Here is a 24,501-nt window from a genome sequence, read left to right as displayed (position 1 = left end):
CTAGTGGTGAATACTGAGACACATGGACATGGAGCTAGTGGTGAATACTGAGACACCTGGACATGGAGCTAGTGGTGAATACTGAGACACCCACTGGACATGGAGCTAGTGGTGGATATTGAGACACCTGGACATGGAGCTAGTGGTGAATACTGAGACACCTGGACATGGAGCTAGTGGTGAATACTGAGACACCTGGACATGGAGCTAGTGGTGAATACTGAGACACCCACTGGACATGGAGCTAGTGGTGAATACTGAGACACCTGGACATGGAGCTAGTGGTGAATACTGAGACACCTGGACATGGAGCTAGTGGTGAATACTGAGACACCTGGACATGGAGCTAGTGGTGAATACTGAGACACCTGGACATGGAGCTAGTGGTGAATACTGAGACACCTGGACATGGAGCTAGTGGTGAATACTGAGACACCTGGACATGGAGCTAGTGGTGAATACTGAGACACCTGGACATGGAGCTAGTGGTGAATACTGAGACACCTGGACATGGAGCTAGTGGTGAATACTGAGACACCCACTGGACATGGAGCTAGTGGTGAATACTGAGACACCTGGACATGGAGCTAGTGGTGAATATTGAGACACCTGGACATGGAGCTAGTGGTGAATACTGAGACACCTGGACATGGAGCTAGTGGTGAATACTGAGACACCTGGACATGGAGCTAGTGGTGAATACTGAGACACCTGGACATGGAGCTAGTGGTGAATACTGAGACACCTGGACATGGAGCTAGTGGTGAATACTGAGACACCTGGACATGGAGCTAGTGGTGAATACTGAGACACCTGGACATGGAGCTAGTGGTGAATACTGAGACACCTGGACATGGAGCTAGTGGTGAATACTGAGACACCTGGACATGGAGCTAGTGGTGAATACTGAGACACCTGGACATGGAGCTAGTGGTGAATACTGAGACACCTGGACATGGAGCTAGTGGTGAATACTGAGACACCTGGACATGGAGCTAGTGGTGAATACTGAGACACCTGGACATGGAGCTAGTGGTGAATACTGAGACACCTGGACATGGAGCTAGTGGTGAATACTGAGACACCTGGACATGGAGCTAGTGGTGAATACTGAGACACCTGGACATGGAGCTAGTGGTGAATACTGAGACACCCACTGGACATGGAGCTAGTGGTGAATACTGAGACACCTGGACATGGAGCTAGTGGTGAATATTGAGACACCTGGACCTGGAGCTAGTGGTGAATATTGAGACACCTGGACATGGAGCTAGTGGTGAATACTGAGACACCTGTACATGGAGCTAGTGGTGAATATTGAGACACCTGGACATGGAGCTAGTGGTGAATCCTGAGACACCTGGACATGGAGCTAGTGGTGAATACTGAGACACCTGGACATGGAGCTAGTGGTGAATACTGAGACACCTTGACATGGAGCTAGTGGTGAATAATGAGACACCTGGACATGGAGCTAGTGGTGAATACTGAGACACCTGGACATGGAGCTAGTGGTGAATACTGAGACACCTGGACATGGAGCTAGTGGTGAATACTGAGACACCCACTGGACATGGAGCTAGTGGTGAATACTGAGACACCTGGACATGGAGCTAGTGGTGAATACTGAGACACCTGGACCTGCCTTTCAGAACTCATGTTAAAACACCACCTGCCTGATATCATACAAACTAAAATATATAAACCCACACCAACTTAGGATAGGAAGGGGCTGGAACAAACCTAACAGGAGACACACAGAGATAAAGGCTCTGTTCAACAGGAGACACACAGACATAAAGGCTCTGTTCAACAACCTAAAGAACAGGAGACACACAGAGATAAAGGCTCTGTTCAACAGGAGAAACACAGAGATAAAGGCTCTGTTCAACAGGAGACACACAGAGATAAAGGCTCTGTTCAACAGGAGACACACAGAGATAAAGGCTCTGTTCAACAGGAGAAACACAGAGATAAAGGCTCTGTTCAACAGGAGACACACAGAGATAAAGGCTCTGTTCAACAGGAGACACACAGAGATAAAGGCTCTGTTCAACAGGAGACACACAGAGATAAAGGCTCTGTTCAACAACCTAAAGAACAGGAGACACACAGAGATAAAGGCTCTGTTCAACAGGAGACACACAGAGATAAAGGCTCTGTTCAACAGGAGACACACAGAGATAAAGGCTCTGTTCAACAACCTAAAGAACAGGAGACACACAGAGATAAAGGCTCTGTTCAACAGGAGACACACAGAGATAAAGGCTCTGTTCAACAACCTAAAGAACAGGAGACACAGAGATAAAGGCTGTTCAACAACCTAAAGAACAGGAGACACACAGAGATAAAGGCTCTGTTCAACAGGAGACACACAGAGATAAAGGCTCTGTTCAACAACCTAAAGAACAGGAGACACAGAGATAAAGGCTGTTCAACAACCTAAAGAACAGGAGACACACAGAGATAAAGGCTCTGTTCAACAACCTAAAGAACAGGAGACACACAGAGATAAAGGCTGTTCAACAACCTAAAGAACAGGAGACACACAGAGATAAAGGCTCTGTTCAACAGGAGACACACAGAGATAAAGGCTCTGTTCAACAGGAGACACAGAGATAAAGGCTGTTCAACAACCTAAAGAACAACAGGCTCTGTTCAACAGGAGACACACAGAGATAAAGGCTCTGTTCAACAACCTAAAGAACAGGAGACACACAGAGATAAAGGCTCTGTTCAACAGGAGACACACAGAGATAAAGGCTCTGTTCAACAACCTAAAGAACAGGAGACACACAGAGATAAAGGCTGTTCAACAACCTAAAGAACAGGAGACACACAGAGATAAAGGCTCTGTTCAAAGAACAGGAGACACACAGAGATAAAGGCTGTTCAACAACCTAAAGGAGACACACAGAGATAAAGGCTCTGTTCAACAAAGAACAGGAGACACACAGAGATAAAGGCTGTTCAAACAGGAGACACACAGAGATAAAGGCTCTGTTCAACAGGAGACACACAGAGATAAAGGCTCTGTTCAACAGGAGACACACAGAGATAAAGGCTCTGTTCAACAGGAGACACACAGAGATAAAGGCTGTTCAACAACCTAAAGAACAGGAGACACAGAGATAAAGGCTCTGTTCAACAGGAGACACACAGAGATAAAGGCTCTGTTCAACAGGAGACACACAGAGATAAAGGCTGTTCAACAACCTAAAGAACAGGAGACACACAGAGATAAAGGCTCTGTTCAACAGGAGACACACAGAGATAAAGGCTCTGTTCAACAGGAGAAACACAGAGATAAAGGCTCTGTTCAACAGGAGAAACACAGAGATAAAGGCTCTGTTCAACAACCTAAAGAACAGGAGACACACAGAGATAAAGGCTCTGTTCAACAGGAGACACACAGAGATAAAGGCTCTGTTCAACAGGAGACACACAGAGATAAAGGCTCTGTTCAACAACCCAAAGAACAGGAGAAACACAGAGATAAAGTGGGTTTGTTTTTGGTTTGTCATTATGGGGTATTGTGTGTAGGTTGATGAGGGGAAAACAACTATTTAATCCATTTTAGAATAAGGCTGTTTCGTAACACAATGAGGGAAAAAAGTCAAGGGATCTGAATACTTGGAGACATTTCAAGCTAAGGAGACGCTTTTACCCAAACCAACTTGCAGTCATTCACACACACATTCTGGTATCGGTGGTTCCAGCAGGAATTGAACCCTCCGTCTTAGCGACGCTAGCCCCCGTGCTCTACCAGCAGGAATTGAACCCACTGTCTTAGCGACGCTAGCCCCCGTGCCCTACCAGCAGGAATTGAACCCACTGTCTTAGCGATGCTAGCCCCCGTGCTCTACCAGCAGGAATTGAACCCACTGTCTTAGCGACGTTAGCCCCAGTGCTCTACCAGCAGGAATTGAACCCACTGTCTTAGCGACGTTAGCCCCAGTGCTCTACCAGCAGGAATTGAACCCACTGTCTTAGCGACGCTAGCCCCCGTGCTCTACCAGCAGGAATTGAACCCTCTGTCTTAGCGACGCTAGCCCCCGTGCTCTACCAGCAGGAATTGAACCCTCTGTCTTAGCGACGCTAGCCCCCGTGCTCTACCAGCAGGAATTGAACCCTCCGTCTTAGCGACGCTAGCTCCCGTGCTCTAGGAGCAGGAATTGAACCCACTGTCTTAGCGACGCTAGCCCCCGTGCTCTACCAACAGGAATTGAACCCACTGTCTTAGCGACGCTAGCCCCCGTGCTCTACCAGCAGGAATTGAACCCACTGTCTTAGCGACACTAGCCCCCGTGCTATACCAATTTAGCTACAGAGGAACACAACTCTGTTCCGCTTGCTCAAACTCATGGCCTCAAACACGCGGTCTGACTAAAACCAACAGCCCAGTTTCCTGCTCCTAGTACAGGCTGCGCTATTCAACCATGTTGTATCAGGTCTGTATGAGGTCTGTTGTTGTATCAGGTCTGTGTAGGTAGGGAGGAAGTCAGTAGTCATTGTATATGTTGGTACAAGGTTTGCTGGGTAACCATGCATGTGTTAATGTGTTGCATGTCTATATTCCAGGAGATCTAGGTCAGCTGATACCTTTTACTGAGATATGTGGTTGTCTTGCTCTTGCCTACCTTGGTTGTAAGTGTAAGTCCCTCTGGATAAGAGGGTCTGCCAGTTAAATGACCTCACTGTAATGGAACCTCTCTGCTCCCAATGTGTACTGTATGTTTAACTGCCTGGTCTCTCTCTCTCCCTGTTCTCCTGTCTCCTTCTCTCTTTTCTCCTGTCTCCTGTCTCCTTCTTCTCTCTTTTCTCCTCTCTCCTTCTCTTTTTTCTCCTCTCTCCTTCTCTCTTTTCTCCTGTCTCCTTCTTCTCTCTTTTCTCCTGTCTCCTTCTTCTCTCTTTTCTCCTGTCTCCTGTCTCCTTCTCTCTTTTCTCCTGTCTCCTTCTTCTCTCTTTTCTCCTGTCTCCTTCTTCTCTCTTTTCTCCTGTCTCCTTCTTCTCTCTTTTCTCCTGTCTCCTTCTTCTCTCTTTTCTCCTGTCTCCTTCTTCTCTCTTTTCTCCTGTCTCCTTCTCTCTTTTCTCCTGTCTCCTTCTTCTCTCTTTTTTTCTCCTCTTCTCTCTTCTCTCTTCTCTCTTCTCTCTCTCTCTCTCTCTCTCCTCCAGTCGATGCTGATGAGATTAAGCGTCTGGGAAAGAGGTTTAAGAAACTGGACCTAGATAACTCTGGATCCCTTAGCGTGGAGGAGTTCATGTCCCTGCCTGAACTCCAGCAGAACTCCTGTCTCAGAGGGTCATCTCTCTTTCTTCTGTCTCCTTGGAAACGGAGAGGTGGACTCCTTCTTCTCTCTTTTCTCCTGTCTCCTTCTCTCTTTTCTCCTGGTCCCAGATCTGTTTTTTCTCCTTCTCTCCTGGTCCCAGATCTGTAGTCTCCTTCTATAGCCTGGTTCCAGATCTGTTGTCTCCTTCAGTAGCCTGGTCCCAGATCTGTTGTCTCCTTCTATTTAGAAACTGGACCCAGATAACTCTCTCCTTAGCGTGGAGGAGATCTGTTGTCTCCTTCTATAGCCTTGTCCCAGATCTGTTGTCTCCTTCTATAGCTGGTCCCAGATCTGTTGTCTCCTTCTATAGCCTTGTCCCAGATCTGTTGTCAGATCTGTTACTCCTTCGACACCTGTTGTCTCCTTCTATAGGTGGTCCCAGATCTGTAAGCCAGAGTAGACTGGTCCCAGATCTGTTGTCTCCTTCTATAGCCTGGTCCCAGATCTGTAGTCTCCTTCTATAGCCTGGTTCCAGATCTGTTGTCTCCTTCTATAGCCTGGTCCCAGATCTGTTGTCTCCTTCTATAGCCTGGTCCCAGATCTGTTATCTCCTTCTATAGCCTGGTCCCAGATCTGTTGTCTCCTTCTATAGCCTGGTCCCAGATCTGTTGTCTTCTTCTATAGCCTGGTCCCAGATCTGTTGTCTCCTTCTATAGCCTGGTCCCAGATCTGTTGTCTCCTTCTATAGCCTGGTCCCAGATCTGTTATCTCCTTCTATAGCCTGGTCCCAGATCTGTTGTCTCCTTCTATAGCCTGGTCCCAGATCTGTTGTCTCCTTCTATAGCCTGGTCCCAGATCTGTTGTCTCCTTCTATAGCCTGGTCTCAGATCGGTTGTCTCCTTCTATAGCCTGGTCCCAGATCTGTTGTCTCCTTCTATACCCTGGTCCCAGATCTGTTGTCTCCTTCTATAGCCTGGTTCCAGATCTGTTGTCTCCTTCTATAGCCTGGTCCCAGATCTGTTGTCTCCTTCTATAGCCTGGTCCCAGATCTGTTGTCTCCTTCTATAGCCTGGTCCCAGATCTGTTGTCTCCTTCTATAGCCTGGTCCCAGATCTGTTGTCTCCTTCTATAGCCTGGTCCCAGATCTGTTGTCTCCTTCTATAGCCTGGTCTCAGATCGGTTGTCTCCTTCTATAGCCTGGTCCCAGATCTGTTGTCTCCTTCTATACCCTGGTCCCAGATCTGTTGTCTCCTTCTATAGCCTGGTTCCAGATCTGTTGTCTCCTTCTATAGCCTGGTTCCAGATCTGTTGTCTCCTTCTATAGCCTGGTCCCAGATCTGTTGTCTCCTTCTATAGCCTGGTCCCAGATCTGTTGTCTCCTTCTATAGCCTTGTCCCAGATCTGTTGTCTCCTTCTATAGCCTGGTCCCAGATCTGTTGTCTCCTTCTATAGCCTGGTCCCAGATCTGTTGTCTCCTTCTATAGCCTGGTCCCAGATCTGTTGTCTCCTTCTATAGCCTGGTCCCAGATCTGTTTGTGCTTTTTCCTACTCCATTATGCACGACTATTCCATATGGAACAGACTGGCACGCACCCAGGCTAGAGACAGAGTACTCTACACTTTAAATGCTAAAATTGCTGAATATTATTATATATTAATTTTAAAAAATTAACCTTTATGTAACTAGGCAAGTCAGTTAATTAAGAACAAATTCTTATTTTCAAGTGGGTTAACTGCCTGTTCAGGGGCAGAACGACAGATTTGTACCTTGTCAGCTCGGTTTCTAGTCCAACGCTCTAACCACTAGGCTACCCTGCCGCCCTATATATATATAATAGGCTGGTTTGAGACGTGAGCTAGTAACTGGAAGCGAATTCGAATCCTGGGTCTGACGGGGAAAATCTGGAGGGAAATGAGAATGTAAACTGTAGAGTTGCTGGTATCAAATCGTAGATGTCATTGCCTGCCGCTGTGCCCTTGAGCAAGGCACTTAACCACCCACAACAACTGCTCCACGGCGCCCAGTGTGGCAGTCCCCTGCTCCAGCCTCTCTAACCTGTGTATATACAGTGCATTCCCACATTTTGTTACGCTACAGCCTTATTCTAAAATGGATTAAATTGTTTTTTTCCCCCTCATCAATCTACACACAATACCCCATAATGACATCACAATACCCCATAATGACATCACAATACCCCATAATGACAAGGCAAAAATACGTTTTTTGTTGTTGAAATATCACATTTACATAAGTAAAGTACTCAGTACTTTGTTGAAGAACCTTTTGCAGTGATTACAGCCTCAAGGTATACCACTACAAGCTTGGCACACCTGTATTTGGGAAGTTTCTCCCATTCTTCTCTGCAGATCCTCTCAAGCTCTGTCAGGTTGGATAGGGAGCGTCGCTGCACAGCTATTTTCAGGTCTCTCCAAAGATGTTTGATCGGGTTCAAGTCCTGGGCGCTCTGGAGCAGGTTTTCATCAAGGATCTCTCTGTACTTTGCTCCATTCATCTTTCCCTCGATCCTGACTAGTCTCCCAGTCCCTGCCTCTGAAAAACGTCCACACAGCATGATGCTGGCCACTCCATTATAGACAGAATACCAGCTGACTAATTCTTCCCTAAATAGTCATTGCATAGTTTGGAGCTGTGCTTTGGGTCATTGTCCTGTTGTAGGAGGAAATTGGCTCCAATTAAGTGCCATCCACAGGGTATGGCATAGAGCTGCAAGATGGAGTGATAGCCTCCCTTCTTCAAGATCCCTTTTTGATCCCAAATCTCCCACTTAACCCCCACGTAAGCACCCCCAGACCCTCACCCCCAGACCATCACCCCCACGTAAGCACCCCCAGACCCTCACCCCCAGACCATCACCCCCAGACCCTCACCCCCAGACCATCACCCCCAGACCATCACCCCAGACCATCACCCCCAAACCCTCACCCCCAGACCCTCACCCCCAGACCATCACCCCCAGACCATCACCCCCAGACCCTCACCCCCAGACCATCACCCCCAGACCATCACCCCCAGACCATCACCCCCAGACCATCACCCTCAGACCAGCACCCCCAGACCAGCACCCCCAGACCATCACCCCCAGACCATCACATTGCCTCCACCATGTTTGACAGATGGTGTCAAACACTCTTCCAGCATCTTTTCATTTTTTCTGCGTCTCACGAGTGTTCTTGTTTGTGATCCGAACACCACAAGATTCGTCTGTCCATAACACTTTTTTCCAATCTTCCTCTGTCCAGTGTCTGTGTTTATTTGTCCATCTTAATCTTTTATTTTTATTGGCCAGTCTGAGACATGGCTATTTCTTTGCAACTCTGCCTAGAAGGCCAGCATCTCCGCCAAAGAAGGTCAGCATTCACTGTGACGTTGAGACTGGTGTTTTGCGGGTATTATTTAATGAAGCTGCCAGTTGAGGACTTGTGAGGCGTCTGTTTCTCAAACTAGACACTTTAATGTACTTGTCCTCTTGCTCAGTTGTGCACCGGGGCCTCCCACTCCTCTTTCTATTCTGGTTAGAGCCAGTTTTCTCTGTTCTGTGAAGGAAGTAGTACACAGCGTTGTATGAGATCTTCAGTTTCTTGGCAATTTCTCGCATGGAATAACCCTCATTTCTCAGAACAAGAATAGACTGACAAGTTTCAGAAGAAAGTTCTTTGTTTCTGGCCATTTTGTGCTTGTAATCAGCCTCTAGACCCAAACTGTTACAGACCTATATCCATCCTGCCCTGCCCTGCCTCTAGACCCAAACTGTTACAGACCTATATCCATCCTGCCCTGTCTTTCTAAAGTCTTCGAAAGCCAAGTGAACAAACAGATCAACGATCATTTCGAATCCCACTGTACCTTCTCCGCTGTGCAATCTGGTTTCCGAGCTGGTCACAGGTGCACCTCAGCCACGCTCAAGGTCCTAAACGATATCATAACCTCCATCTCTAAAAGATAGTACTGAGGGCCTCCCGGGTGGCGCAGTGGTCTAGCTAGCTGTGCCACCAGAAACTCTGGGTTCGCGCCCAGGCTCTGTCGCAGCCTGCCGCGACCGGGGGGTCCTTGGGGCGTCGTCCGGGTTAGGGAGGGTTTGGCCGGTAGGGATATCCTTTTCTCATCGCGCACTAGTGACTCCTGTGGCGGGCCGAGAGCAGTGCACGCTAACCTGGTCGCCAGGTGCATGGTGTTTCCTCCGACACATTGGTGCGGCTGGCTTCCGGGTTGGATGCGTGCTGTTTTAAGAAGCAGTGCGGCTTGGTTGGGTTGTGTTTCGGAGGACGCATGGCTTTCGACCTTCGTCTCTCCCAAGCCCGTACGGGAGTTGTAGCGATGAGACAAGATCGTAACTACTAACAATTGGAACGAAATTGGGGAGAAAAGGGGGTAAAATTCAACAACAACAAAAAAATTACAATGCTGTGCAGCCGTCTTCATCGACCTGGCCAAGGCTTTCGACTCTGTCAATTACCGTATTCTTATCGGCAGACTCAACAGCCTCTAATGACTGCTTCGCCAACTTCTCGGATAGAGTTCAGTGTTTCAAATCGGAGAGCCTGTTGTCCGGACCTCTGGCAGTCTCTATGGGGGTGCCACAGGGTTAAATTCTCGGGCCGACTCTCTTCCCTGTATACATCAATGATGCGGGTGATTCTTTGATCCACCTCTATGCAGACGACACCATTCTGTATACATCTGGCCCTTCTTTGTGTTAACAAACCTCCAAACGAGCTTCAACGCCATACACCACTCCTTCCATGGCCTCCAACTGCCCTTAAATGCTAGTAAAACTAAATGCATGCTCTTCATCCGATCGTTGCCCGCACCCGCCTGCCCGACTAGCATCACTACTCTGGATGATTCCGACTTAGAATATGTCGACAACTATAAGTACCTAGGTGTCTGGTTAGACTGTAAACTCTCCTTCCAGACTCACATTAAGCATCTCCAATCCAAAGTTAAATCTAGAATCGGCTTCCTATTTCGCAACAAAGCCTCCTTCACTCATGCTGCCAAACATACCCTCGTAAAACTGACTATCCTGCCGATCCTGGACTTTGGTGATGTCATTTACAAAATAGTCTCCAACACTCTACTCAGCAAATTGGATGCAGTCTATCACAGTGCCATCCGTTTTGTCACCAAAGCCCCATATACTACCCACCACTGCGACCTGTATGCTCTCCTTGGTTGGTCCTCGCTACATATTCGTCGCCAAACCCACTGGCTCCAGGTCATCTATAAGTCTTTGCTAGGTAATGCTCCGCCTAATCTCAGCTCACTGGTCACCATAGCAACACCCACCCGTAGCACGCGCTCCAGCAGGTATATCTCACTGGTCATCCCCAAAGCCAACACCTCATTTGTTCGTCTTTCGTTCCAGTGACAGGAACGAATTGTAAAAATCACTGAAGTTGGAGACTTATATCTCCCTCACTAACTTTAAGCATCAGCTGTCAGAGCAGCTAACCGATCGCTGCAGCTGTACACAGCCCATCTGTAAATAGCCTATCCAACCAACTACCTACCTCATCCCCATATTCGTTTTTGTTTTTCTGCTCTTTTGCTTTATCAGTATTTCTACTTGCACATCTTCTTCTGCACATATATCACTCCAGTGTAAATTGCTATATTGTAATTACTTCGCCACTATTGGCCTATTTATTGCCTTACCTCCTTACTTCATTTGCACACACTGTATACAGATCTTTCTATTGTGTTATTGACTGTATGTTTGTTTATTCCATGTGTAACTCTGTTGTTTTTGTCACACTACTTTGCCTGATCTTGGCCAGGTCGCAGTTGTAAATGAGAACTTGTTCTCAACTAGCCTACCTGGTTAAATAAAGGTGTTCTCAACTAGCCTACCTGGTTAAATAAAGGTGTTCTCAACTGGCCTACCTGGTTAAATAAAGGTGTTCTCAACTGGCCTACCCTGGTTAAATAAAGGTGTTCTCAACCAGCCTACCTGGTTAAATAAAGGTGTTCTCAACTGGCCTACCTGGTTAAATAAAGGTGTTCTCAACTGGCCTACCTGGTTAAAGAAAGGTGTTCTCAACTGGCCTACCTGGTTAAATAAAGGTGTTCTCAACTAGCCTACCTGGTTAAATAAAGGTGTTCTCAACTAGCCTACCTGGTTAAATAAAGGTGTTCTCAACTAGCCTACCTGGTTAAATAAAGGTGTTCTCAACTAGCCTACCTGGTTAAATAAAGGTGTTCTCAACTGGCCTACCTGGTTAAATAAAGGTGTTCTCAACTGGCCTACCCTGGTTAAATAAAGGTGTTCTCAACCAGCCTACCTGGTTAAATAAAGGTGTTCTCAACTGGCCTACCTGGTTAAATAAAGGTGTTCTCAACTGGCCTACCTGGTTAAAGAAAGGTGTTCTCAACTGGCCTACCTGGTTAAATAAAGGTGTTCTCAACTGGCCTAACTGGTTAAATAAAGGTGTTCTCAACTAGCCTACCTGGTTAAATAAAGGTGTTCTCAACTGGCCTACCTGGTTAAATAAAGGTGTTCTCAACTGGCCTACCTGGTTAAAGAAAGGTGTTCTCAACTGGCCTACCTGGTTAAATAAAGGTGTTCTCAACTGGCCTAACTGGTTAAATAAAGGTGTTCTCAACTGGCCTACCTGGTTAAATAAAGGTGTTCTCAACTGGCCTACCTGGTTAAATAAAGGTGTTCTCAACTGGCCTACCTGGTTAAATAAAGGTGTTCTCAACTGGCCTACCTGGTTAAATAAAGGTGTTCTCAACTGGCCTACCTGGTTAAATAAAGGTGTTCTCAACTGGCCTAACTGGTTAAATAAAGGTGTTCTCAACTGGCCTACCTGGTTAAATAAAGGTGTTCTCAACTGGCCTACCTGGTTAAATAAAGGTGTTCTCAACTAGCCTACCTGGTTAAATAAAGGTGTTCTCAACTGGCCTACCTGGTTAAATAAAGGTGTTCTCAACTAGCCTACCTGGTTAAATAAAGGTGTTCTCAACTGGCCTACCTGGTTAAATAAAGGTGTTCTCAACTAGCCTACCTGGTTAAATAATAGGTGTTCTCAACTGGCCTACCTGGTTAAATAAAGTGTTCTCAACTGGCCTACCTGGTTAAATAAAGGTGTTCTCAACTAGCCTACCTGGTTAAATAAAGGTGTTCTCAACTGGCCTACCTGGTTAAATAAAGGTGTTCTCAACTAGCCTACCTGGTTAAATAAAGCCAACCAGCCTACCTGGTTAAATAAAGGTGTTCTCAACTGGCCTACCTGGTTAAATAAAGGTGTTCTCAACTGGCCTACCTGGTTAAAGAAAGGTGTTCTCAACTGGCCTACCTGGTTAAATAAAGGTGTTCTCAACTGGCCTACCTGGTTAAATAAAGGTGTTCTCAACTGGCCTAACCTGGTTAAATAAAGGTGTTCTCAACTGGCCTACCTGGTTAAATAAAGGTGTTCTCAACTAGCCTACCTGGTTAAATAAAGGTGTTCTCAACCAGCCTACCTGGTTTAATAAAGGTGTTCTCAACTGGCCTACCTGGTTAAATAAAGGTGTTCTCAACTGGCCTACCTGGTTAAATAAAGGTGTTCTCAACTGGCCTACCTGGTTAAATAAAGGTGTTCTCAACTGGCCTACCTGGTTAAATAAAGGTGTTCTCAACTGGCCTACCTGGTTAAATAAAGGTGTTCTCAACTGGCCTACCTGGTTAAATAAAGGTGTTCTCAACTAGCCTACCTGGTTAAATAAAGGTGTTCTCAACTGGCCTACCTGGTTAAATAAAGGTGTTCTCAACTGGCCTACCTGGTTAAATAAAGGTGTTCTCAACTGGCCTACCTGGTTAAATAAAGGTGTTCTCAACTGGCCTACCTGGTTAAATAAAGGTGTTCTCAACTGGCCTACCTGGTTAAATAAAGGTGTTCTCAACTGGCCTACCTGGTTAAATAAAGGTGTTCTCAACTGGCCTACCTGGTTAAATAAAGGTGTTCTCAACTGGCCTACCTGGTTAAATAAAGGTGTTCTCAACTGGCCTACCTGGTTAAATAAAAGGTGTTCTCAACTGGCCTACCTGGTTAAATAAAGGTGTTCTCAACTGGCCTACCTGGTTAAATAAAGGTGTTCTCAACTAGCCTACCTGGTTAAATAAAGGTGTTCTCAACTGGCCTACCTGGTTAAATAAAGGTGTTCTCAACTAGCCTACCTGGTTAAATAAAGGTGAAATAAATAAAAAAAGAGAGGCATGAAGATAAATTAATCATATATAGAACGATTCATTAAAATGAAAGCCTACAGGTTTAATGCATTATGATGCCTGCATTCCAATGCATTGTGAGACTTGCCATGAGCATGATTGATCCCTGATTACTTAATGTAATAATTAAGATCACGTTAATCATCAACTAAACGTTGACTTCTGCTTTATCCCAACCCCTCTGAAAGACATACATATACCGTTTAAAAGTTTGGGGTCACTTAGAAATGTCCTTGTTTTTCTTTTTTTTAACTAGGCAACTCAGTTAAGAACAAATTCTTATTTTCAATGACTGCCTAGGAACAGTGGGTTAACTGCCTTGTTCAGAACGACAGATTGTTACCTTGTCAGCTCGGGGATTCAACCTTGCAACCTTTTGGTTACTAGCCCAACAGCTCTAACCACTAGGCTTCCTGTCTCTAACCACTAGGCTACCTGTCTCTAACCACTTGGCTACCTGTCTCTAACCACTAGGCTACCTGCTCTAACCACTAGGCTACCTGTCTCTAACCACTAGGCTACCTGTCTCTAACCACTAGGCTACCTGTCTCTAACCACTAGGCTACCTGTCTCTAACCACTAGGATACCTGCTCTAACCACTAGGCCACCTGTCTCTAACCACTAGGCTACCTGTCTCTAACCACTAGGCTACCTGTCTCTAACCACTAGGCTACCTGTCTCTAACCACTAGGATACCTGCTCTAACCACTAGGCCACCTGTCTCTAACCACTAGGCTACCTGTCTCTAACCACTAGGCTACCTGTCTCTAACCACTAGGCTACCTGTCTCTAACCACTAGGCCACCTGTCTCTAACCACTAGGCTACCTGTCTCTAACCACTAGGCTACCTGACTCTAACCACTAGGCTACCTGTCCCTAACCACTAGGCTACCTGTCTCTAACCACTAGGCTACCTGTCTCTAACCACTAGGATACCTGCTCTAATCACTAGGCTACCTGTCTCTAACCACTAGGCTTCCTGTCTCTAACCACTAGGCTACCTGTCTCTAACCACTAGGCTACCTGTCTCTAACCACTAGGCTACCTGTCTCTAACCACTAGGCTACCTGTCTCTAACCACTAGGCAACCTGTCTCTAACCACTAGGCTACCTGCTCTAACCACTAGGTTACCTTCTCTAACCACTAGGCTGGCTACCTGCTCTAACCACTAGGTTACCTTCTCTAACCACTACCTTCTCTAACCACAAAACAAGACAGTCACAACAAGATCACCTGAACACAGGACAGTCGCAACTAGATCACCTGAACACAGGACAGTCACAACTAGATCACCTGAACACAGGACAGTCACAACTAGATCACCTGAACACAGGACAGTCACAACTAGATCACCTGAACACAAGACAGTCACAACTAGATCACCTGAACACAGGCCAGTCACAACTAGATCACCTGAACACAAGACAGTCACAACTGGATCACCTGAACACAGGCCAGTCACAACTAGATCACCTGAACACAGGCCAGTCACAACTAGATCACCTGAACACAGGCCAGTCACAACTAGATCACCTGAACACAAGACAGTCACAACTGGATCACCTGAACACAGGCCAGTCACAACTAGATCACCTGAACACAGGCCAGTCACAACTAGATCACCTGAACACAAGACAGTCACAACTGGATCACCTGAACACAGGCCAGTCACAACTAGATCACCTGAACACAGGCCAGTCACAACTAGATCACCTGAACACAAGACAGTCACAACTAGATCACCTGAACACAGGCCAGTCACAACTAGATCACCTGAACACAGGCCAGTCACAACTAGATCACCTGAACACAGGACAGTCACAACTAGATCACCTGAACACAACCAGATCACCTGAACACAGGACAGTCACAACTAGATCACCTGAACACAGGCCAGTCACAACTAGATCACCTGAACACAAGACAGTCACAACTAGATCACCTGAACACAAGACAGTCACAACTAGATCACCTGAACACAAGACAGTCACAACTAGATCACCTGAACACAGGACAGTCACAACTAGATCACCTGAACACAACTAGATCACCTGAACACAGGACAGTCACAACTAGATCACCTGAACACAAGATAGTCACAACTGGATCACCTGAACACAGGCCAGTCACAACTAGATCACCTGAACACAGGCCAGTCACAACTAGATCACCTGAACACAGGACAGTCACAACTAGATCACCTGAACACAACTAGATCACCTGAACACAGGACAGTCACAACTAGATCACCTGCACACAAGACAGTCACAACTAGATCACCTGAACACAGGCCAGTCACAACTATTATTACTAGGTCCAGATTCAATCCGGACAGCTGAAGATCCACGTTATAGCGTGATTGATGTTTAAAGGTCATTCGCGATTGATCCGACATATGCCGCGTTTACTGTGAATTGCGTTCTAAAAGATGCAAAGCCCGAAACGGAGCGATGGGATTGGATTGAATTTAGCCCCAAGTAGTAGTCTGCTGTTGTGTTTTACGAAGAGACTTATGAATGCATAAAGTACTGCATTTGCATATGATCACTCCCGTAGTGCATTTAAAAAGTCTAGCATAGGCTGCATACAAGCAGTCATATGAAGTCTAACTAACTCTAAACCATCTCTTCCCCCCCCATCAGAATTCATCGAGGGAGTCTCACAGTTCAGTGTCAAGGGGGACAAGGAGTCAAAGCTTCGGTGTAAGTAGACAAATCTACTGCAAATCCATCTCCGCTACTTCCTCTCCATCTACACACCGTTTCACCATACAAAGTTACAACGATGTGTACTACAAAGACAAAACCAAAAGCGCTATGTGGTTGTTTATTCTGTATTTACACACGTTCCTGCTTCCTTCCCCTCCTCCAGTCGCCACAGTAGAAACAGAATGCCTGATGGTTAATGATGAGGCGTTCTCTGAAACACCAAAACAAAGCTCTGTGTTCAAACCACTGTTGTCTATTTACACGCGCATTCCTGCATACTCCCTCCTACACCTCTTTCTCCCATCCTCTCCACCCCTCCCTCTACCTCCCCCCTCTCCTCCCCTCTCTAGTTGCCTTCCGGATCTACGACATGGACAAGGATGGCTACATCTCCAACGGAGAGCTCTTCCAGGTGCTGAAGATGATGGTAGGAAACAACCTGAAGGACACCCAGCTGCAGCAGATCGTGGACAAGACCATCATCAACGCAGACAAGGACGGAGATGGCAGGATATCCTTCGAAGAGTTCTGCTTAGTAAGTCTGAGGTCTAACTGTGTTGTCCGGGGGGAACTGTGTTGTCCGGGGGGAACTGTGTTGTCCGGGGGAACTGTGTTGTCCGGGGGAACCGTGTTGTCCGGGGGGACTGTGTTGTCCGGGGAACTGTGTTGTCCGGGGGAACTGTGTTGTCCGGGGGAACTGTGTTGTCCGGGGAACTGTGTTGTCCGGGGGGAACTGTGTTGTCCGGGGGGAACCGTGTTGTCCGGGGGGGACCGTGTTGAACTGTGTTGTCCGGGGGGAACTGTGTTGGGGTGGTTAAAGAAAATCTCTTGACATTTTTCCAAAGTTCTGATTGGAGGATTCCTGGTATCTGGAAGGAACAAGCAGGGATAGAGCATGACAAATTGTTCCAGAACTGTGCAACCCTATTCGTGGGGGGGCATTGGACACTGGTCACTTAAATGTCTACATACTTTTTTTTATCCACTTCATATGTAAATACTGTATTCTAGTCATGGTTCATCCTGTTGTCCACTTCATATGTATATACTGTATTCTAGTCATGGTTCATCCTGTTGTCCACTTCATATGTAAATACTGTATTCTAGTCATGGTTCATCCTGTTGTCCACTTCATATGTAAATACTGTATTCTAGTCATGGTTCATCCTGTTGTCCACTTCATATGTAAATACTGTATTCTAGTCATGGTTCATCCTGTTGTCCACTTCATATGTAAATACTGTATTCTAGTCATGGTTCATCCTGTTGTCCACTTCATATGTAAATACTGTATTCTAGTCATGGGATCATTCTTTTTTTACAGTATTTCCCGATCCCTTAATTTTTTCCACATTTTTGTAACGTTACAGCCTTATTCTAAAATGTATTAAATAAATAAAAATCCCCTGCAATCTACACACAATACCCCATAATGGCAGAAATTATGAGACTATGAGACTCGAAATTCAGCTCAGGTTCATCCTGTTTCCATTGATTATCCTTGAGATGTTTCTACAACTTGACTGGAGTCCACCTGTGGTAAATTCAATTGATTGGACAGGATTTGGAAAGGCACACACCTATCTACAGTATATAAGGTCCCACAGTTGACAGTGCATGTCAGAGCACAAACTACGCCTTGAGGTTGAAGAAATGGTACGTAGAGCTACTAGACAGGATTGTGTCGAGGCACAGCAGCATTGAAGGTCCCCAAGAACACAGTGGACTCCATTTTTCTTAAATAGAAGAAGTTTGGAATCACCAAGACTCTTCCTAGAGCTGGCCGGCCGGCCAAACTGAGCAATCGGTGGAGAAGGGCCTTGGTCATGGAGGTGACCAGGAACCCGATGGTCACTCTGACAGAGCTCTAGAGTTCTTCTTCCAGAAGGACAATTGTCTCTGCAAAACTCCACCAATCAGACCTTAATGGTAGAGTGACCAGAAAGAATGAAGCCACTCCTCATGACAGCCTGCTTGGAGCCAAAAGGCATCTAAAGACTCTCAGACCATGAGAAACAAGATTCTCTTGTCTGATGAAACCAAGATTGAACTCTCTGGCCTGAATGCCAAGCATGATGTCTGGAGGAAACCTGGCACCATCCCTACGGTGAAGCAAGGTGGTGGCAGCATCATGCCGTGGGGATGTTTTTCAGCTCAGGGACTGGGAGACTAGTCAGGATCAAGGCAAAGATGAACAGGGAAAAGTACAGAGAGATCCTTCATGAAAACCTGCTCCAGAAGCTCAGACTGGGGGCAAAGGTTCACCTTCCAACAGGACAAGTCTTCGGGACAAGTCTCTGAATGTTCGTAAGTGGCCCAGCCAGAGCCCGGACTTGAACCCAATCAAACATCTTTGGAGAGACCTGAAAATGGCTGTGCAGCAACAATCCCCATCCAACCTGACAGAGCTTGAGAGGATCTGCAGAGAAGAATGGGAGAAACTCCCCAAATACAGGTGTGCCAAGCTTGTAGCGTCATACCCAAGAAGACTCAAGGCTGTAATCACTGCCAAAGGTGCTTTAACAAAGTACTGATTAAAGGGTCTGAATCCTTATGTAATTGTGATATTTTTTCTAAATGAGCAAAAATGTGTAAAAGCCTGTTTTTGCTTTGTCATTATGGGGTATTGTGTGTAGATTGACGAGGAGGAAACACGTATTTAGTGTAACATTAGAAGTGCTATGTGTAGATGACATGACTCGAGCCAGTTTCTATCTGAAAGGTCAGTATTATTCTGTTTTGAATTTTTACCCCCTTTTCTCCCCAATTTCGTGGTTTCCAAATGTTAGTAGTTACGATCTTGTCTCATCGCTACAACTCCCGTACGGGCTCGGGAGAGACGAAGGTCGAAAGCCGTGCGTCCTCCAAAACACAACCCAACCAAGCCGCACTGCTTCTTAACACAGCGCGCATCCAACCCGGAAGCCAGCCGCACCAATGTGTCGGAGGAAACACCGTGCACCTGGCGACCTGGTTAGCGTGAACTGCGCCCAGCCTGTATTCTGTTTCAATCTCCTGAATGAGCCATATTTGGCACGTTTCTCTAAAGCCTTCAACTAAAATGCTCTGTCCTTGTGTGAGTATTATTTTTTGGTTTGAGCTGGTTGGACCATGGTTATAATTGGTTTGAGCTGGTTGGACCATGGTTATAATTGGTTTGAGCTGATTGGACCATGGTTATAATTGGTTTGAGCTGATTGGACCATGGTTATAATTGGTTTGAGCTGATTGGACCATGGTTATAATTGGTTTGAGCTGGTTGGACCATGGTTATAATTGGTTTGAGCTGGTTGGACCATGGTTATAATTGGTTTGAGCTGATTGGACCATGGTTATAATTGGTTTGAGCTGATTGGATCATGGTTATAATTGGTTTGAGCTGATTGGACCATGGTTATAATTGGTTTGAGCTGATTGGACCATGGTTATGATTGGTTTGAGCTGATTGGACCATGGTTATAATTGGTTTGAGCTGATTGGACCATGGTTATGATTGGTTTGAGCTGATTGGACCATGGTTATAATTGGTTTGAGCTGGAGCAGGTTGTTGTGGAGGGATTGTGTGACTTCATTTGAATTGACTCATTCATAAAAATAGCTGAGAGTGCAGGACAGTATTAAAGAACAAGACAAGGAGTTAACAGCATACAGTGGTTATACTAGTATTAAGGGGTTAACAGCATACAGTAGTTATTCTAGTAGTGAGTTGTCTCTCTTAGGTAGAACCATGTTGCCAATAGCGTTAAGAATCAATCTGTTCCAACCTGCTTTTGGAATTAGAATTGGAACTAGAATTTCAAATAGAATTGGAATTAGAATTGGAACTATAATTTCAACTAGAATTGAATTAGAATTGAACTAGAATTGGAATTAGAACTAGAATTGGAATTAGAACTAGAATTGGAATTAGAATTGGAACTAGAATTGGAACTAGAATTGGAATTAGAACTAGAATAACAATTCTAACTCAAGACTTGTGTTCCTCCTCTCTTCTCCTAGGTGGTGGGTGGCCTTGACATACACAAAAAGATGGTGGTGGACGTGTGAGCCCCCCCCCTCCGCTCCGTCTGTCTCTGAAGATCTGCTCAAGACATCTGACAAACGCTCTCTGTGTATTTCAATGGAAGTATTCTCTCTCCTCGAAGCCACTTTTTTTCTGAAGAAACCACGAGCCTCGTGAAGCCAACTGTGTTATTGAACTCCTCTCAATAACACGAAGAAAGACGGATATTCTTGTTCATAAAGAACATCCCAGTTCAATGGAGGAGGGAGAAATGTTTGCTTGTTTATATTTAGTTCATTTTCTTTTCTTAGTTATTTTTTTTTTATATATTTATTTTCGTTCTGGTCTCTTTTTAAAAAAAATACACAAATACTCATGTATATCTATAACTGCTCTCTCGTGGTTAAATGTGACGTTATCTGAGGTGTTACATTAAATAAAAAATACTTGATTTCAGTTACAATTGAAAAAAAGTAGGGTGTGAAGTGCCAACCAGGACATACCCAGAAACCAGCTGATATTGTTATTACTATGAACTATCCACGTGGCTGTCAGTGATGGATGACTAGTGTGTGAGACGTCAAGCGTTCCTACTGTCATCACATGATGACTAGTGTGTGAGACGTCAAGCGTTCCTACTGTCATCACATGATGACTAGTGTGTGAGACGTCAAGCGTTCCTACTGTCATCACATGATGACTAGTGTGTGAGACGTCAAGCGTTCCTACTGTCATCACATGATGACTAGTGTGTGAGACGTCAAGCGTTCCTACTGTCATCACATGATGACTAGTGTGTGAGACGTCAAGCGTTCCTACTGTCATCACATGATGACTAGTGTGTGAGACGTCAAGCGTTCCCACGTCATCACATGATGACTAGATGCACATTTTATTTTCACAAATAAACAGCGATTTCTTTCGTTCCATTTACATCCTCTTGAGCAAGTTGTGATTAGATCAGTTAAACTTCCAATCGCATGAAACATACAATATAATGTTATTGTAACATGAGTGTTTTATTTATAGTTATATTTGTCGGAAATTATTATTCTGTTTCTTGTCAGACTTTCTGGAAGAAGAAAAAAACGAAATGTCAAGTAGAGATACATGCCAAGAAAGTGTTTTTTGTCATTTATTGACTTTGATGACATGTTTTTACGTTGAACAGTCTGTATCGGTCTACATAACAGTCACCCAATCCAAAGTAACAGGTAGTCAGTCTGACAGTTAGAGGTTCGCCAGCATCCAGAGGGTTGCCGGTTTGAAATCCGAGGTCTGATGGGAAAAAATCGTTTGGGAAGTGAACAGGCAACGAGATGGTTGTTGGTATCAAATCCTAGATGCCATTGCCTGCCGTTGTGATCTTGAGCAAGGCACTTAACCCCGTACAGCAACTGTTCGGTAAGGCTGCTCCGACCTGTGTGTGTGTGTCTTTCGGAGGGTTTTGGAATAGTCACGTTTCAGTTGCACCTTGAATAAAGTGGCCTAGAGCGCATCACTCAAATTGAAGAATCTCTCTTCAAGTCATGGAGCGCATCTATGAAAATCTATTGTATTACATTTTGAACTGAAGTTTGGAGGAATATCCTGAGCCTAATGACATCGAGATGGAAAACAATTCTCGACATAGATTGTAAATATCAGTGTGTTATTGAGACAACATGTAAGGGATAATCAATAAGAGGCTATACGTTGTAAGAGGCTATACGTTCTATGGAAAACAATGCACGACGTGGAAGGTGTGTTCCACGACGCGCTAGCGGAGCGAAACTAACCTTCCACTGAGTTGCACTATTTTCCAGAGAGCCTGAGTTGATTATTCCTTTTATTCCACAGCTATAAATTAAACACGTTTGCCGCTAGAAATGTGTTCATTTGCAAAGTAGCTAGAAAGTTGCCACGGGAACCAAACAAACAGACTTGCTAGTTTAGTTATTAAGCAAACCATCGGTCCAAGCTTGCTATAATGAAAATCTAATTCAACAATGCCGTTTTTCAAATAGACTTTTGTTTTTAAAAGCAGCTTAAACATAGAACATGTAAGAATAAACTATAGCCATTGAATTCTACCGTGCTGATATACTGTGTGTTATAGGGAAATAATGCACGCTCTAGAATGCCCTTCAAGCCAATCAGAAACGAGTATCCAACAATGCCATGGTATAAATAATGTTAAGGCATCGTATTGAGACTCAACTGTAGGCCACATTGTTAGTTTTGTAACCAATAGACACTGAGTGTACAAAACATTAAGAACACCATCCTAATATTGAGTTGCACCCACCCCCCACTCTTTGCCCTCAAAACAGCCTAAATTCGTCAGGACATGGACTCTACAAGGTGTTGAAAGCGTTCCACAGGGATGCTGGTCCATGTTGACTCTACAAGGTGTTGAAAGCATTCCACAGGGATGCTGGCCCATGTTGACTCTACAAGGTGTTGAAAGCGTTCCACAGGGATGCTGGCCCATGTTGACTCCATTACTTCCCACAGTTGTATCAAGTTGGCTGGATATTCTTTGGCTGGTGGACCATTCTTGATACACACGGGAAACTGTCGAGCATGGAAAAACCCAGCAGCATTGCAGTTCTTGGTACAAACCAGTGTGCCTGGCACATACTAACATACCCTGTTCAAAGGCACTTAACTCTTGTGTTGCCCATTCACCATCTGTCTGAATCTGCACACATACACAATCTGTCTCAATTGTATCAGGGCTTAAAAATCATTCTTTAACCTCCCCTTCATCTATACTGCTTTTATGTTTTACATACTTTTGACCAGGGCCTCATAGGACTCTGGTCAAAAACGCCTCCCATTTGCATGATTTTGGTTAGATGATCCATTTAAATAATCCTTTAGTTAATTAACACATGAATGGTGATGTTAGTAATTATGATATTTAATCATCTACTGGTGGCTACAATATGGACATGTTCGAATTATGAGCACTAAATCCAAAACAAACTGAACTATTTAAGTGTTTAGTATTTTCCTCCCGGATCAACGAGATTATTCTTAAATTTTTTCCCCCAGTAAAAGGTCTGTTTCCTGCGTCAACTGCTACACACTGCACTCTGCTTTCACGGGGAGCTTTGATGCTGCTGGTTTATGTATATATGTATTTATGCAGTTCCATTGTGACGGCTTTCTAATGGTGAAGGAGAGTCGGACCAAACTGCAGCGTGTCTATTGCGATTCATCTTCATGAATCATCATCATTCATTCAAAAAAACGTAACACACAAAACACTAACACTACAAAACGAAAACCGAAAACAGCCTATACAAGTGTCTACTAACCTCTAACAAGGACCATCAAGACACACAGGACAATCACCCACAATCCAACCAAAGAATATGGCTGCCTAAATATGGTTCCCAATCAGAGACAACGGTAAACACCTGCCTCTGATTGAGAACCACTTCAGACAGCCATAGACTCTCCTAGAACACCCCACTAAGCTACAATCCCACTATACACACATTCCAAAATCCAAAGACAAAACACACCACAATACAAAAACTCTATGCCACACCCTGGCCTGACCCAATACATGAAGAAAACAAAATACTTAGACCAGGGCGTGACATCCATCTTTCTGTTCTGTTGTCCTTATAGCTCCAGACTGCTCCTTAGTTTTGTAACTGCTACTTTTTCTATTTTTTTTTGAAGGAGACTGTTTTTTGGGTGTTTTTTTTTTTTTAGTATGTGGAAAATGAAAATGGTTTAAGTTTGAGATGTCTTTTTCCCCTTTTCTCTGCATTCTGCATCTGATGCTGTGAGACTGTTGGAGACGTGATACTGAATGACAATAACAAATAAATACACTTTGAAACATTGTAAGTATTGGCTTTGTGTGATCACTTTGTTTCCCTCGTGTGTAGGGGGGTTCTGTTTCCATGGTGGGGGGGGGGTCTGTTAACCCTGGTGTATAGGGGGGTCTGTTTCCCTGGTGTGTAGGGGGGTTCTGTTTCCCTGGTGGGGGGGGTCTGTTAACCCTGGTGTGTAGGGGGTCTGTTTCCCTGGTGTGTAGGGGGTCTGTTAAACCTGGTGTGTAAGGGAGGGGTCTGTTTCCCTGGTCTGTAGGGAGGGGGGGTTCTGTTTCCCTGGTCTGTAGGGGGGTTCTGTTTCCCTGGTCTGTGGGGGGTTCTGTTTCCCTGGTGTGTAGGGGGGTCTGTTTCCCTGGTGTGTAGGGGGGTCTGTTAAACCTGGTGTGTAAGGGAGGGGTCTGTTTCCCTGGTGTGTAGGGGGGGGGGTTCTGTTTCCCTGGTGTGATG

The 24,501-nt window shown here is 45.2% G+C and overlaps 1 protein-coding gene across 1 annotated transcript in view; it reads left to right on the top strand.

Annotated features, from left to right (window-relative positions):
* The window catches only part of LOC115124638 (calcineurin subunit B type 1-like), a 54,700-nt gene extending 30,633 nt beyond the window's left edge, over positions 1–24,067 (top strand). The window contains exons 3-7 of the mRNA XM_065002333.1: positions 5,176–5,302; positions 8,099–8,353; positions 16,112–16,209; positions 16,566–16,750; positions 20,215–24,067. Of these exons, the coding sequence (XP_064858405.1) occupies positions 5,176–5,302; positions 8,099–8,353; positions 16,112–16,209; positions 16,566–16,750; positions 20,215–20,262 (713 nt within the window). The 3' untranslated portion in view covers positions 20,263–24,067. The remainder of the gene's footprint in view (positions 1–5,175; positions 5,303–8,098; positions 8,354–16,111; positions 16,210–16,565; positions 16,751–20,214) is intronic.
* The last annotated feature ends 434 nt before the right edge of the window (positions 24,068–24,501 follow it).

This window comes from Oncorhynchus nerka, linkage group LG16 (genome assembly GCF_034236695.1).
Source record: "Oncorhynchus nerka isolate Pitt River linkage group LG16, Oner_Uvic_2.0, whole genome shotgun sequence".
NCBI classification, from domain to species: Eukaryota; Metazoa; Chordata; class Actinopteri; order Salmoniformes; family Salmonidae; genus Oncorhynchus; species Oncorhynchus nerka.
This window is presented reverse-complemented; position numbering and strand designations above follow the sequence as displayed.